The following is a 16,633-nucleotide window of genomic DNA, read 5'->3' on the forward strand; positions in this document are numbered from 1 at the left end:
TCTTTGTCAAGTGTGTAAGGGGTGTGGTTTATGAAGCCAAGAAAAGCTTTTAATCTCTATTATCACAGTGCTTGCTTTAGTCTTTTTCCTTCAGTTCAGCTTTTTTGACGATCCCTTCCACATTTTTCTTTCTCTCCTTAACTGTTATTACAGTTTAGATAATTAGTTCCTTTCACAGGAATTAGTTCCTTTCATCCTGCCACTGTGCTACTGTCCTTTCTAGCCTCCTACAATTTTATATTTTAATAAAACAGAAGAAACAGTTCTTCCCCTCCAAGCATGTGGAAAGTAGGGAACACATGCAAATAATTTAAGAACATACAGAAGGGACTGATAGTTCCACATCAGTCTTAAGTTTACTGGGCCATCATGCTGCTAGCATTGTTGGGGAAGGAAAATGATACTCTTTCTATATGTGTCTCTTCTTGTGCAAGGACTTATCTAATAATTTCTTTTCATCTTTGAAGGACTAGATAGAAAAAGTATCTGTTCAGAGAGTACCAGTCACCAACTGTCCCAAATAAAAAGCCCTAAAACCTAGGCCAGCTGGCTTGAAGGAAAGAATGTTTTGTTACAATTGGCACATAAGGATACAGAAATCAAATAAAAGTCATCAAAATCCAGGAACTGGTCAAAATAAATAATATAGGCCATTCCACGTGTACTTGCAAAGCAGATTTGATGTTACATTATGGTACTTGTTTTGCATACTGTGATAAACACTAAATTCTGGGTGCTGTAGAGAGGTGGCATTATCATCTGCTAGAGCTAATGTCCCTTATACTAAAAATTTGCCTTTGGGCCATCATTTATTTTATGTCCCTGCAAAACGTATTTATTAATGCTGGTTTAGGTGCTCCACTACACACTATGCAGTCATGGGTCATATCAGGCTCATGGGGACTGTATTATTATATGCAAGTTGTGAAATCATTTTCTTGACATTTAATTACAAAATTAGGTTTTCATTTGTAGACTCAATATCAATCTGTTTAGTTCTAATAAGAAGGGGGAAAAAAATGGCAAAAAGAAATTTGCAGCGAAATCTCATATCATGTTACAACTAGCTTCAATATTCCTAAAGTTGGGAGGGGTGTTAAAAACTCTCTTATACCATCAGTGATCTCTGCCTCTGATAATGCTCATTAATTAACACTTTCTAATACCTTCATAGTGGCTATATATGTTACTGAGAAACACAGCTTAATTATGTTACAGAAAAGCATAAATATATAGGTCTATTTCTAATACAGAGTGTGTATGCACTTACAGTAGGATTTGGATAGGTTTTGCAATCCTGAAAACCCCTCCTCAGTTGCTGCAACTTTGGCAGTGATTACAGACTAGATGCCTCTCTGTTAATCCCTTAGATGGCTAATTCATCTCTTCTTGCCATGCCCAACGTTACTTTAATCTAAGATCTTTGGCTCATCATTTATCACTTAAATACCATCCCAAAATGGGAGTTCAGAAACTAAGCAGCCCTTCTGATGAATGCTAGCAAGATCATATTTCCCAGAAAACAAGGACATGGCCCCTTGTTTTTAGAGGGTGCATGGGTGCGGCATGAGGCAGCAACCTTTCTTACATATGAAGCATACCAAAGAGGGCAGAAAGGATGCAGAAGAGTCCTAGTTTTTAACTCCTGGGGTTGGTGTCCAGAAGCCAGTGCCCTGCCCTCCCAGCTGACTACACTGATAGGCTCAGAGTATCTTCTTCCTTTCTGGGTCCATGATGCCTGTATCCCTGGATGCTCAGTAAGGCACATTAAACAGCAACAGTAGGAGAAGCTTTTCTCCATTAGCCAGCCTTTACCTGTGAGACGCAAGACAGTACTTAAAACCCTTCCACCATTCCTCCCTGCTTGGGTGAGTGTTGTGATTATTTTACAAAGCAGGGGAGGTTACACCACCATGCCTTCCTCTAAAAGACAAGAAAGGTATGTTTCCCACTCCCTGTAAGAAGGGTAGTGATTTTCACAGACAAGGTTATTGACTCCACTCTGGGCTGGGTGCTAAAGTCTTTTATTAAACCTAGCCCTTGTAGTTTGTTTTTCTATCCAGCTCCACTATTACAAAGTGTTACAGGACCTGTCAGAGAGTTGACAGGAATCTGGACTGCAGTAGGAGTTACCTGCAAGGTTCTGAGCTTTATGTGAGAGGAAAAAAATACATGCCTATCAGGAAATGTCCCACCCAACTTCAAAAAAAGAGCAAAGTGAGAGTCATATATTTGTTTGGAGGAGAATCAGAGTGAGTGAGCAGCTCAAATCTATAGCCTGAGGTAGGCAAAATCTTCTCCACTCCTTCCTCTACCCTACCTTTATTCACCGACCTCTTTCCTAATTTTATTCTTTTCGACTGATTTTCTCACCTGCACCCATGCTTAGGGAAATCAAAGACCCAGCAATGAGAAACGGTGAAGGAAAAGGCAACAAAATGAACTGGTTGCTTCACAGTCATGTAGAAGACAGGAGAAAGAGTGTGGAGGAAGAAGACCATTGATACTTTCACAGCCAGGAGAAAGGAGAGTTCTGATGAAGCAACGTGTATCAGGGAAGTAGGTCATTCATTTCTTCTGAGAAAGCACATTCACTCTGCATGATAGACCGTTAGCTCTTACCCACTATGTCCTGAGAAGTTACTCATCATTGTTTCATATCTCCCTACCACTAGGGAAAAGCTTTGAGATTTAAAAATATTGCACTGTGGCTGAAGTTCAGAGTTGAGGGAATTGGTTCATTTACAACTGGATTCGGCTGCTCTCTTTAATTTTCTGAAAGACAGGTTAAGCATCAAGTAACTCCACCATCATTTTCTTCGTACGCTTTATGTCAGGAACATTATTCACAGCAAAAGACTTAAGCACTTGCACCTCATCCTTCCAGTCCCAATGCCAGGCAGTTTTCTTACAAGGTAGCTCAACAGCCCCTTTTTGTTCTTCAAGGAACTGAAACCAATACCCGTATCAGGTTTCTGAAATACCTGTAGCCCCTCAGTGTACTTCTGAAGCACCTTCAGGGAAAAAAGGAAGAGCGAAATTAGGGTATGGCTGTATGAAACAACACACAACAATGTTTCTCAAGCCAAGGAACATAAATGCATATCCAGGCAGGTGGAAAAAAAATAAATCTACTTCTTAGCATAGAAATGTCTTTATTATACCTTCAGATTTCTACTCACTTCAAAAATTTCAATTAAAAATTATATTTCTTATTTTATGTTTTGTATGGTCAACTGAAGTTCTAAAACTAAATATATTTACCCATAAGCTTCAACCAAAGGATTGAGGTATGGACAGTATTATTATCACCTAAGTATGGAGAAAAATAAAATGAAAATGTTTGCTACTGCTCAATGGTATCATTTTTCCTTTAAAAACTAAACAGGACAAACAATGTAAAGCAACAGTCCCATCCCTGCTGATATATAAATACACAAGATCCTTTGCATATCAACACTCAAAATAGAAATGCTTATTTTGCAAGCTATCATTAGGCTCATTTTATAGATAGGCAATCTGAGGCAGTGGCAAAAGCATCAGGAAGTTACCCGTTTCCATACTGAGATGAAGCAAAAGTGGAAAAAAGATTTAAGAGTTCTGCAGCAGCTCTAATGTTCTGTCTGCTAAGTTGCACTGCCTTACAACTGTTAGCAGTGGAAGAATGTGCTGTTCTGAAGGCACTTTGACCTGTACATCCTAGAAATCACAGATTATGACTTTTTTGGCCTTTTTTTCACTTTTTTTTTTTTTTTCTAATGGAAGTCTTTTTGGGAGACTTAATTCCAATACACCATAACTTTTGTACTTTCATCTCTACCATGAATAGGCAAGAAAAGCAGTCAAATGTATTTAATTGAATATTCTCTCTGTGCATGTATCAGGAGGCCCTCACAATGTACGCATTGCAGCTAGAAGGAAAAAAGGGGAGTAGAAGCAGCTGTTTTCAAGATATCTCTTGGGCACCAGCTACTCTGAAACTCCAGCTTCCTAAAACTTGGTTTAGATGAAGTGCCTTACTACAGCTTTCTCCATCTTGGTTTCAGTTGTTCACATCAGTTCAGTTTAATGGGTTGGAATTTACCCTAACAAGCAGTTAACATATATACTCCATTGAGATTTTTAATTAATTCATATATTTGTTTCTCCTACTGAAATCATTAGGGCATTGAAAATAAATTTAAGTAAATATACTTTTCTAGTTTCAGTTCAGATGATTCACTGTTGGTTTGAGTTTGAGAAGAATTGGCTATTGTTGCCTTAAGGAATAAAAAAAAAATATATATATATATAGGACATTATTTTCTGTTTGTTTCTGGTAGTAAATTCTTAGTTTCAATTCAAATCATGTTTATTTCTCAGAAACAAGGTTCCAGCTAATCCTGTTATTTTGTTGGTTTTGGTATTTTTTTTCTCCCCAAAGTGTCTCTGGCTGTGCCTGAACATCTTATATCACATAAGTAATTTCTATAGGATACTGTTAAAATAGAGTTATAATCTACTGGCAACAAACCAAAAAGACCTATAGTTGTACTAAATTTTTTTGAATGGGATATTAAATAAAAGGCCCTTAGAAGTTGGTATCCTGACCATTTGTTCCAGATTTTGAAGACCTGATTTACCTGTGTATTTGGTTATGTCAGTTAAGCCCACATTTCTGCAGACCAGGAGGGTAAATACACCTACATGTTAGAAATTCTGCGTGCCTTGCCTGACCTGAACATTACACCTAGGCAGGTTTGCACAGGTAAATGCACTGTGTTAGCACATCCAAATTCAATATGAAAGACACGGCATAGAATGTAGCTAGTATACATATAAAAAGTAAGGTTTGAAAACAATGGAGCATTTCTTGTAGTTATGCTGAAGTGATTCTGTCTTCAATTCGAACATACATATATATCAAATGAAAGAAATTGATGGGTATTATCATCTGATTATTATAAGTATGCTTTTTAGACAAAACATTTCTAAGAAATCTGAGGTCTTTTAAAACTGAAGATAAATAGATATGTCAATCTTTCACTTGCATTTTTCTTTATGTGTCTTTTTTGTCTATAGCAGTCTGGTGTATTACTGAGTAACATACTTTTTATTGGCTAATAGATATATTAACATCGCAGTAAGCAGTAGTGCAAAAAACACATCTCTCTGAGTAAAATGGCTATTTGACTGAAATGTATGGCTTTAAAGAGGAAAAAAGTTTTTATTTCATAAGAAAGATTTAACTACAAGAGGAAGGAAGCCTCGAAGTGCAGGCTGAGGAAGCAGAGTTAGATCTCTCTAAACCCAGGACTCACAGAAGACAGTGAAGAGCAAGTGACCACAGGAGAGACAGGGGTCTAGAGGACTGACTTTGTAGCCCTTGATTAGGAGACTCACACAGACTGTGGAAAGATTCATGTTAATTAACATTCCGTTACTTATACAAAGCAGGAGCTTTGACACACTACTGTTACCCCATCATTGATGCCCAGAAGCCTGATGAGTAGGGTACATACCTGGTGACCACAGATTTGTTCTTCTTCCAGTTCAGGAGAGATTTTGAAACAGGCCTCTTGCTCCATGAGTGAGCTCCCTCATTACCTGCCTTGCTTTAGATTATGACCCAGTAGCTACAGCCTGCTCCTCACCGGTTTTCTGCCCATGGCCTCCTGGTGAGGTGTGGTGCAAGTTTCTACCAGACTGCAATCCATAGTTCCTCTGAAGATGGTAGAAGGACACTTCTGGGACATCAGTGGGAGCAGCATTTTGCAACCCTTGACTACAGATGAACAACATAACATCCCAAGGCATTTTAACAGCACTTAAGTCCCTACAAGTCAAGCAGTTGCTGAAGATCCACTTGGTGCATCTCTGTGGTGCCTGAATGCTAATGTTGGGTCCCTGCAGGCAATTTTCAGCCCAGAGCATGAAGCATTCACTGCACCTTCCATAATGTGAGATACTCTCTTTCTCCTAATGGAGCTGTTCTAGTTTGAATAAGTGATCTCAGTTTAAGCTTACATTAATTTAGCTGGCTGAAATGAGTCACTCAGGACCTAATTCATGAGTGGGCAAGGCTTTCCTCCTTTAGTAGTGAGCAGTTTCTGTAAGAAGGACAGGGCTGAGAATTAGGAACAACAACTTCCACTACCCAGTTATAGCTAACTACTGCATACCTGTCACAGCTCTAAATCCCTGCCCAGGCTTAATTCCCTGCACCTACTTCCTGTGTCAAATGGGGACAAAAATACTTCCTAATCCCTCATGGATCTTGCAAAAACAAATCATTTAAGAGGTGCTTAGATCTGGACACACAGAGGTATCTTAGGTTAAAAAATTAATTGTGGTTAGATTTAATTCCTTCACAGATGATTTCTTGAATGCTTATTCTTCAAAAAGTTGGCAATCCAGGACCACTCTGAGAAGAGGCAGAGAGGACATATTTATGCGCTTCAGTGTCACATGTGGAACTTCACAAAGACCAGAAGCAGAAGTGGTAGGACTGATCCCATGAAGTCCAGCAAAAGATCATTAGATCAGATCATTCACCAGCTACAAAACTGTATTTTCAATTAATCTGAAGCTTTCTGTGTTGGCGAAACACCAAAAAAAATGTTGCTCTTAAGTTGACAAATACCTGAAATCACTTCACACAACATTACAAATCTGACTTTTCAAATGACTTGGTTTGCAGATGTTAACAAATACTTTTTTTTAAAAGGAAATAGATTAATGAAACCAATCAGTAATGAATATAACTTGCTGTTATTTGACAGCCTGTTTTTATTAAAATTACCACTAAATATCTTAGCTGGAATTAAATATATCTAAAATTTCAACTTGTTTTCTATTAATAAAAGGTATGATATGATGGTTCATGAACATTTTAGTGATGATGTCTGAACTAATTACATGAGATGCACTACGAATCCATCATATCAAGATCAAATCCAAATCTGGTTAGTTTCCTCCTTTTAGTCATTGTTATGACTGTGCCTATAACTTTAATATCTTTCCACACCAAGATCAGAAGGAAAAATATTTCCCATCTGGATCTAAACAGTAATTTTTTAATCTTCATTTAATAGTAACTTCAGCCTCAGGCTCAACAAAGCTAACAAGACTACTGCTGAGATTGCTCTGTGTTAATTCTATGAAGTTTTGTTAGATACAAATGGTTGCTGAGGTTTTTATACATGTTTGCCAGCCTGGTAACTTTAAACAGTTCAATTACCATCAGTCTAATGAATCTTTAATTTGGTGGTTTACTATTAAAAGAAAATGACTCATCAGGTGGGAGATTTTGATTCATGAGTCTGCATATAAAACTGTCTCTTGGTACTGAACATAGCATAAACATTACTGTTCCCTTTAAAAATAATTTCCTATAATACTCATCAAAATGCTGCAATGTTGTTATCACAAATTGAAATTTTACGTTATTAGAGTACTGTGATATTTTTCATAAAGGTCTGAAATAACAGTATTATTTGCGGACTTAGTATGAAACAACATGAAGATTGTGAGAAATTGTATTTTCTTTCAATTGTGTTGCTCCATTTTTCTTCATTTTTCTGTGAAGCAATTTGCATTTACTTGAATGTATAGGGAATATGGAAGGAGGTGGGGGTGGGGGTGGGGGGGGGTGGGCAGATATTCCAGAGGCTGCTGCAAGCCTCTGGCACGGATGCAGTTCAGACACTGAAGCCCCTGGAGGAAAAGTGCAATTCAGAGCTGCTCATTTAGGCCTCTAAAGGTTTGAGTGTTTTTGTGATACCCTGATAGACTACACTTACACAGCCAGATACAAATTTAACCGTAACAACACCAAAAGAGTGGAGGGAAGGTGGCTGTTCCCTGGTACCAGCTAGAAGGAGATACTTCCAAGCCTCACCTCTGTGTCAAAACATGGGAAGATGCAGTTTTCACAGCCTGTGCATGCAAATGCCCCCATCCTAAGGCTGTCATGTATCCTTACAAACAAATAGTTTATTAAGATTCCAGCAAACACATATAGTCTGTTTATAGTCCTTAGTCTTTATTATTATAATAATAATTATTATTGTTGTTGTTGTTGTTGTTGTTATTATTATTGACCACTGTTAATGGAAAACATGCAGTGTATCTGGAGGAAGGTGTATTTAGGTGAAGAACTGTTCCCCAGGAACCTGGTGTGTTTATGTGACGTAACCCAGCATTCGAGCATCAGTCTCTCAGTAGAGAACAGCTACATTTACTCAGCATTCCTCCTGCTTCCAGCATTGGGGCATGATATCACAGTCCTTTAGAAAAACTGTGTCAGTTATTTTTGTCCTCTCCAGAAAAATGAAAAGAAGTTACGTTTCAATACCTCAGTTACACAGCCAGTGAAACTGGGCTGTAGGTTGAGGCTAGTCTGGAGTTATCAAGAAAGCACAGGAATGACTCCTTTAAGAGTTTTCTACCACATGAAGGTTTTTACCAGAATATTTTTCAAATGGCTACACAGAGTCAGGTACTAATACCAGAACCTCAGCTAACTTCTGTTGGGGCACTAAGAGGAACACAGCTGCAGTGCAGTGCCTGGGATTGCCCTGCTCTAAATGATAGACCTGCTCTGCACAGTATGTATGATTTGCTGGTTCTCCTTGTGTAATCAATTCCCTTCTTCATTCCAGTGCTGCTCTTTTTATTCCCTATCCTGTTGCTATTTCTATTTCTCTTCGTTTACTTGTCAATTCTACTGTATTAGAACATCAAAGACACTAACTCATTTAATTGCCTTTCTAAATGCACATATTCGCCAAGAAGATGCCACAGGTACCCTCAGAATCTCTGTTCAGCTGCTCCTTAACTTTGCTTTAACGGCACAAATGCCTAAGTTTTGGCTAAAACATGGAGTTCTTGCTCACACCAGCCACGTGAAGCCGTATTCCTGTGTTAAACACAGCCAAGTTTCAGAGTTGTGCTCTGAGCCTGGCCAACACATGCAGCTTGTATGAAGGACTTCTACCACAATCCCTACAGTAGTTGACTGGTGTGCAGTGGGCACAGTTACAGAAGACCGGTCGGCACCATGCTGCCTGTTGTTCCCTGAGCAGTTCTCAGGGAAAAAAATATGTGGCAGTGGGGTGCTGGCATAGCCTCTGCAGCTTCCTTTTTGGCATAGTCTACTTTTTAAGTTCTAAAACTAAATGTTTTATCACATTTAGATCCTTGCATGATGTTCAGCTGATGTGTTCCTTTCTTGGTACAGCTGTTAGCTTCAGGCTCTCCTAAACACTAGATGTCAACTATAACAAGCTAGACTCAGTTTTCACTGTGCAGTGCAATGTATATTCACTCAGACTTCTCTTTCCTCCACACTTCCTTATTCCTTTTATTCCTAGCACTATGCATGTGTCATCTTTTAAGATTAACCTTAAAACTTCTCCATAAACCACAGTCAAACAAGAAGAGAAATTCCTGAAAGCAAAATGATAGACGGCTTATTTCATTGTTTATTAAGTTTTATGGATGCTCACTGCCATCATCCCAAATGGAGGACACTCTTTTGTGTGGTTCCTCTTCTATGTATGTCTGTTCTTCCCTCAACTAATGCTAGACTTCTAGCAAAATATTAGCAATGCCATCGATAGCACCAAGGTACACCATGATAAATGTATGTCTTCCACTGTTTAATATTCGTTTTAAAAAAAATGCAAAGGCTTGCAAATAGTGTTTGCATAGGCCTCCATTTTATTTAAAAACTCATGATACAGTCATCCACAGTGATTCTAGTATTCAGATCACATCAGTGTTCTTTCTTATTGTGTTTTTCTCTAGTAGCCAGGAGGATGATCCCTAATACAGGGTTATTTACATAATGTCTGTTGCAATGACAGATAAGATACAAGAAAAAAAAATCTGTCTTTTCCTTTTAAAGTACTGCCTTTTGTTATTTACCTATAGTACAGTAGAGAGAGAACAGCACAAACTGTACCAGAGAAGCAGAAAAGTACACAGAATAATTCCAAAACAAATTTAGTTGATTAAATGCAGTACATTAAAATGAGACATTTTAATGTTGACATTTTAGTATTATTAATGAAGGGCCCAGCTATTGGTCTTTGCTTGGGCAACTGTCTGTTGAATCCACTGGACTTAAATTCAGAAAAAGTGTAGCCTAATGAATTTCAAGTAATAATTGCTACACAAGGTAATTGCAAAATTTGCATAGCAAAGCTCCTCTGAGAGAAATTTATGAGATTTCTACATCAATCTGAATGTGCAAAGGCTTGCAGTTCAGCATGATATGAGTTATTAACCTCACTTGAATAAAGAAGGAAAATAATATTATATTTTGTTTAACCTCTGCAGCTTCAGAATTCAAAAATTATAGGGCTCTATGAATAGATCAGAACAGTAAAAACTTAGAAATTTTCCCTGGTTATCTCATTATGTGGAGCAATGTAGCTCACTCTCTGAGGGGAGCTATTAGTTAGAATGATCACATAGAAAAAATAAATTCACATAATAAAAATACTGGATCATTTCATTAAAATTATTATTTAAATCTAGTTACTGAACACTTGTGTTCCTTTCTCCTGACTTCTCGATGTGCACCGTGAATGAAGCTACTGTGGGATATGAATGGGCAGTCAGGCAAACCCCTCTTTCTCCTAATGCCTCTCTATTGGAGTAGCTTCTTGAAGCACTTGGGTGCTAGGGCTTGTCAGAGACTGAAACCTGGACTATATGAACTATGACAATCCCTACATTCCTTCATTTCTCCTAAGCAGTGGACAGACATTGGCTTGTTCCTGTCCACCAGCTCTTTGTCAGTATTCCTCTGTTGAAGGATGCCAACCACTTGCTGTCAGAGCCAGCACTGTAGTTCATGTGAGCTCTTCCTAATTGGCTCCAGGCAAAAATCAGCCAGGTTAGTTTACACAATGCGAACTGTGGTCTGAGCTAACTGAGGTGGTTTTGCCTGAAAGAGGTTGGGAAGTGTTCATGTGCACTGCTCTGACATCTGTGCTCTGAGGCTACAGCATCTAGCATGGTGAGCTGCTTGAGTACCTTCTGCCGACACAACTGGATTCGGAAAAGGGGTCTGCAGCTTCACACTTTTATAATCAGTGAAGCAGGCTTCATCATCATCAGTTATTGATTTTCAGGGTTTAGTTACAGCTGGAAAAGTTTAAAACAGCTTCTCATTATGAGTGCTTTAAAAATAATGAATATTCATATTTTTATTATTTACAAACAAGGTTATTTAAATTTTTCGGGTACTACTGTATTTGCATTAGCATTACTTTACGAAGAGATCTTTCTGATTCAAACCAAGGTACTGATACTGTTGGTTCCTCTCCACATTAAGTACTCCTTCTCATTAACTCAAAATCTTTACCGAATACATTTAAATGAGGAAAGAAATTAAAAAATCCTACTTAAAAGGAAGTGAGAGTTCTCACTGACTTCTGTGGACCAAGATTTGAATGCAGAATTAAGCTGATGATCGCAAATTTGAAAAATTTTGTTGAAAGAAGGAATGTCCTGCAACTCTATCTTCTATAAAAGTTTTCTCAATCCTTTTTTTATAAATATTTATGGACAGCAGACTATGAAAAGAAATTTAAAAAAATGTATTCAGAGCATTGCAACCAATATTTTAATCCTCAGTTTTGAAGGTGAAAAATCTCTTGTGCCACAGTTTAAGAACTGAATTCCACAAACCTTTGCCTGTATACCAAATACGTGCATCTAAGTACTAAAATTTCTCTTTGGCATTTGATCAAACCTGTTTTCCTTTGCCCCACTGTTCATTTGCGGACAGCTACCGGGCAAAGACTTTGAACATTTTTGCAACAAGGGAAGATGAGACAGCAAAGCAGCTTGTGGTTCTGCAACATTGATTGTTGGTATTGCTGGTATAAACCACATATTTAAAAATACTAATATGAGCTGTACATAACCTCATGGATTTTCATCAAAGAGAATATAAAATCTTCATTCCATTTCTGTGGAAAATGAGAATAAAGCCAAGAGGTAAAGAATCCAGAGATGCATCCTTATCCTTAGTCCAGAGAAAAGGATTTCCACATTTGCATTTGGATGTGAGATTAATGCCAACCTGTGACTAATGGGAATCAATAATACACGAGTCAATACTGTGCTAAGAAAGTATGTTGGGTATTTTTTAATTTCTTCTTTTGAATGCCTTTGTATTTTTATTACCAGTTAATAATAAGAAAGACAATGTATCTACTTGAAATTTTACCAAGTCATCATAGTAGGATGCAGCTTAGTACAGTACCCTCAACAGTACTTCATCTTACACTGTATCTGTTTCCCTTCCTAGTAATTTCAAAGTCATGAAACTATTACCACACTGATTTTTATGAAATTCAGATCCCGAGGAGGGATTTTGCATATCTAAAAAGAAAAATTTAATCCCTACTTTTCTGCAAATACACAGGGCCTATTGGGAGAGAAGTACGGGAACATCCGAATACCAGGGGAGGTTGAGTCAGCAGAATTTGAAATGATCCTGGATGCCGCTGTAGAGGCCAAGCTAGAGACAAGGATTTTAGAAGAGTGGTACTGCAGGGATGAGAATGCAGTGCCACCAGCATATTACCTCAGACCAAAATCTGAAATGCTGAAGAACTACCAGAATACGGTAAGCCATAGTCGCCTCCTTACAAAATTCTGTGCTGACATGCTCTCTGATAACAGCTAGACAAAGTGGATTGTGGTCATTCATGACCTGTTGGGGCTAGTGGGATGGTTGTACAGATTTCTCTTCCCTTCCCTGACGTTGGAATAGAGAGAGCTGAGGCTCTCCTGCCCTGGTATTGTGCTTTTGCTAGATTTCAATGAGCGGGATTTGCAGAGGAAATACACATTTTCCCTTCTATCCCCATACAAGAAAGCTCTTTAACAGTCAAACAAGTGCTTAGTGCTGTCCCAAGTCAGATCTCATACTTTTAACTTACTAACTGTATTCTAACAGAAGATTTTTGAACACTGTTAATTATCATTTTTTAAATAGGCATTTGTCTTTGATGACAATAAAAACTGTATATTACCCAGGGCTCATTTCTACCCTTCTGCACATCTAATATACCCAAGGACAGATCTCAATGTATCAAAAATGAAGTCCTTAACAGAGTATTCACTTCATTTTGAGTGCATACTGTATTATACAAGAAAATGAAATTAAACCATTATACTGCATTCACTTATCGTGTAGCAGAATGTTTTCTCTGTCCCATGAAAAAACATTGAAAACATGAAAAACATAGACATGGAAAGAGTTTGAATGAGTTGAAGACAGTATAATATGGCTAATTCTGAAGTACTGATCACAAGGAAGAAAGCAAGTTCTGTAACTTTGCATTGTTCTGCTAGTGCCTACAGTATCTCTTTGAATAAAGCTTGGCTTTTTTGTTATTAGAACTTTGCACCTTTCCTCAAGCTACTGATACACAGAAGTAAGTAAAACGATGTTCATAACTTAAAGGTAACATGGAGTTACATCTCAAACTTAAAGTAATAAAATATACACAGCTCTGTAAGTGTCAAGAAAGAGTTGCTAGGGAGCTTATCCTGGAGGCTGTTCTTCTTCCTATTACACCCTCCAGGAAAACTGGAGACCCCTTAAACACTTCACCTGCAGTAACTAATGCAGCAGTGACTACCAGCTGCCCTACAAAAACTGCCATCATGGCATCTGTGACATACCATCTGAAAGGATTAGTGAATTTATATTAGAGTCTCTCTTTGATGACAGGAAGATTACTGTTACTATGGCAATGAATGAACGAAAGTAATGTCAGATATAATCCCATATTTTTCAAATATGGTAGCTAATATGAGGTGCTTAATTACGGGTACCAGGAACCTCATTTTCAGTTTCGAGATCCAAGTTTAAATTATTATTATTATTATTATTATTATTTCTCATTAAAGGAGCGATAATTTTAGCAGTATTACTGCAGCTTTATTATCATTATTTCAGGCTTAGTTCTCAAAACCCTCTTTCTATAAAGGTGTTATTGGTCTTATTCTTGAAAAATATTGCATTAGCTGCCTACAGTAGGAATTCAGAAAATACTCTAGCTAACATAATTCTAAAATGGAATACATTATGATTATCTGCAATATAAAAAGTTGAACTCTTATTTATTTATTTTTAGTGCATGTGTTTCTCTGTTACCACATTATTTATGACTTCGAATATTAGACTTTTACTTTCTGAAGTTGTAGATGTGTGTATTACAGCTACTGTTTAACTATGGATATTTTTAAAAGATGGAATCTTCTTCAAACTCTATGAATGAGAACAAATGGCAAGATATATCAGAAGAGATTAAGAAGATTTTTAAGACTGCTGTGAAATTGCTGTATGAGAAAGGAAAAATGAAACACAGCCAAGCAAAGAGATATCTTTCCTCTGGTAAAGTTCAGACTAACTATTTCTATATATTAACTTATTATCTTTTCTATCAACCTTTCCACAAACATGGAAATATATTTCTGTTGGCATTTCTCATGTAATTGAAGAGAAAAAAAATGTTCATTGGGCTTGTTTGAGACCAAAACCCATACAAAAGCATCCAGAGATTTTTCTGTGCTTTTTCTGTTTTTTACAGAAAACAGATGCAATCATTTAAGAGTCTGCATGTTGGGAGTGGGGGATGTTCTTGAACTGTTTATAGAGAAAAGATAACAGAGACTTTGTGTTCTCTTTTCATCCTCAGCTATTGAAGATGAACTTGATTTTGCCTTGGGTAAACAAACACCAGCTTTCCTAAAGAAGTGTGTTTGCTACATTCGGAAAATTGCCAACATTGAGCGTTTTGTTAAAATTCCAGAGATGGGAAAATACATGGATGTGGTACATACAGCTGGGAAGTTTCTACGAGATCCCGAAGCCCATGAGAAGCTGATCAAGCTCAGGGATGAATTCATTCCTACCATCGTTGCATCATCCAATCTGAGAGTGTACACGTCCGTCACTCACTGTGACATGAAACTGGGCTACTCCCAAGAAGTGGAGAACCATTACATTGAAGGACTTGGTAAACAGTTCTATGAAGACATGATTGACATAATCCAAGCAACAGTGCAGCAGAATTTTGACACTGAGACAGACTTGCTGTATGATGAAGTTCTTCAACACTCATCGCTATGTAAAACGTACTCCACTTTTTATGAATACAGATGTGAGGCATTAAACATAGTTCACAAGTATGTTCTACCTAGCAGAATAGGACATATTAACCCTCTTATCATATACGGAGGACCATGCACCGGGAAGACTCTTTTATTAGCCGAAGTGGCAAAGAAGGTATATAAATATTTTACAGAATACGGTGATGTTAGGAGCGTTAGTGTGTAAGGGCCAACTTAGTTTTCATTCTTCCTTTTGTCAACAGATCTGATATCAGCCCTCAATATGTAGAATAAAAATAATAAAAAGTATATTCTGCATATTATTGCACACATAATCAGAAAAATACTTACCTTTCAATAATAACGTGTCTGTATCATGTGCTTAGCCAAAACAAAAGTACCTAATAGGAATCAATATATTTTTGAATTAACAACATGTATTTTAGAAGAATCTCTTTCCTTCTTGTTCCACTGAGGTCCTATGAATCTGGAACCATCTAAACATTGTATGCTGGTTTTAGTCTTATTCACAAATACAATATGTCTTTCCAAGTCACGCCATCTTATGTTCTCATCAGAAATTATTCCAGAATTAGTCTGATACACTTGCTGGAAATACACTTGCTACAAATCTATCTGTAATAACCTGAAAAAATACCTGTACTCATTTATCTGACATACACTGTTTAAATCATTGAGCTGAGTACTACAGGGAAATGAGTGAAACACTTTGTGCAAGGCAGGACCAGATGCAGAAAAAGACCAAGCTGGCATCTCTAAGCCTAATTCTCCAGCTGGGAGTCACAACTTTGATTTCCCTGCAGGGTGCTCAGAGAATTTAGCACAGTGGGCTGGGAAACAGCCGTATCAGCCAGAATGAAATGGAGAAGGGAACAATAATGTTTAAAACCCCATATCTTTCCCAAATGTGGCTTCCTATAGATTAACATAAGTTGTGTATATGAAATTGGGATTTGCAACTCAAGATCTCATTTCAGATCTGAGTACGTAAGTTAACCTAGAGACTCTGGTTACGCTTTTCTTTTAAAATATTCTGTAATAACTTAAAGTGAGGTGAAAAGACTTAGCAAGTAAGAGAACTGAGTGTGTTAGCCTGCACAGACTGAGGGGATTTAAAGACACATTCTTCACTTGCTTAGAGTATGCTAACCAAAAAAACAGCAAGAGATACTTTTTACCCCTTGTGTCAGTGTGTAAGAGCAAAAGTCACAGGCACACCAAGACAGAGTGTACTTCTGTGGTCCAGGAGTTAAAGTGACCTGCTAGTAAAGGGCAATCTGTACTCTGATCCCTGTCCTCTAAAACTGTCAGGGTGTGCATTTATACTCAGCTGAGAATCAATGTTAAACAAGTTTAGGTGCCAAGCTGGTCTGCCTGGCCAAGGATGACATTGCTTAGTGTCTAAGGAAGTTTATTAATGAGAGAATCTACTTACTGACTTTCAGAAGTGAGACACAGATTTTTCAAAGTGTACCCTGGGATTTAT

At 37.6% G+C, this 16,633-nt stretch overlaps 1 protein-coding gene across 1 annotated transcript in view; it reads left to right on the forward strand.

Annotated features, from left to right (window-relative positions):
• The window catches only part of NWD2 (NACHT and WD repeat domain containing 2), a 58,347-nt gene that overhangs the window by 35,801 nt on the left and 5,913 nt on the right, over positions 1-16,633 (forward strand). Inside the window, exons 4-6 of the mRNA XM_075041169.1 lie at positions 12,425-12,628; positions 14,263-14,407; positions 14,712-15,301. Coding sequence (XP_074897270.1) covers positions 12,425-12,628; positions 14,263-14,407; positions 14,712-15,301 — 939 coding nt within the window. The remainder of the gene's footprint in view (positions 1-12,424; positions 12,629-14,262; positions 14,408-14,711; positions 15,302-16,633) is intronic.

The sequence above is a fragment of the Buteo buteo genome, chromosome 1, assembly GCF_964188355.1.
Source record: "Buteo buteo chromosome 1, bButBut1.hap1.1, whole genome shotgun sequence".
NCBI lineage: Eukaryota > Metazoa > Chordata > Aves > Accipitriformes > Accipitridae > Buteo > Buteo buteo.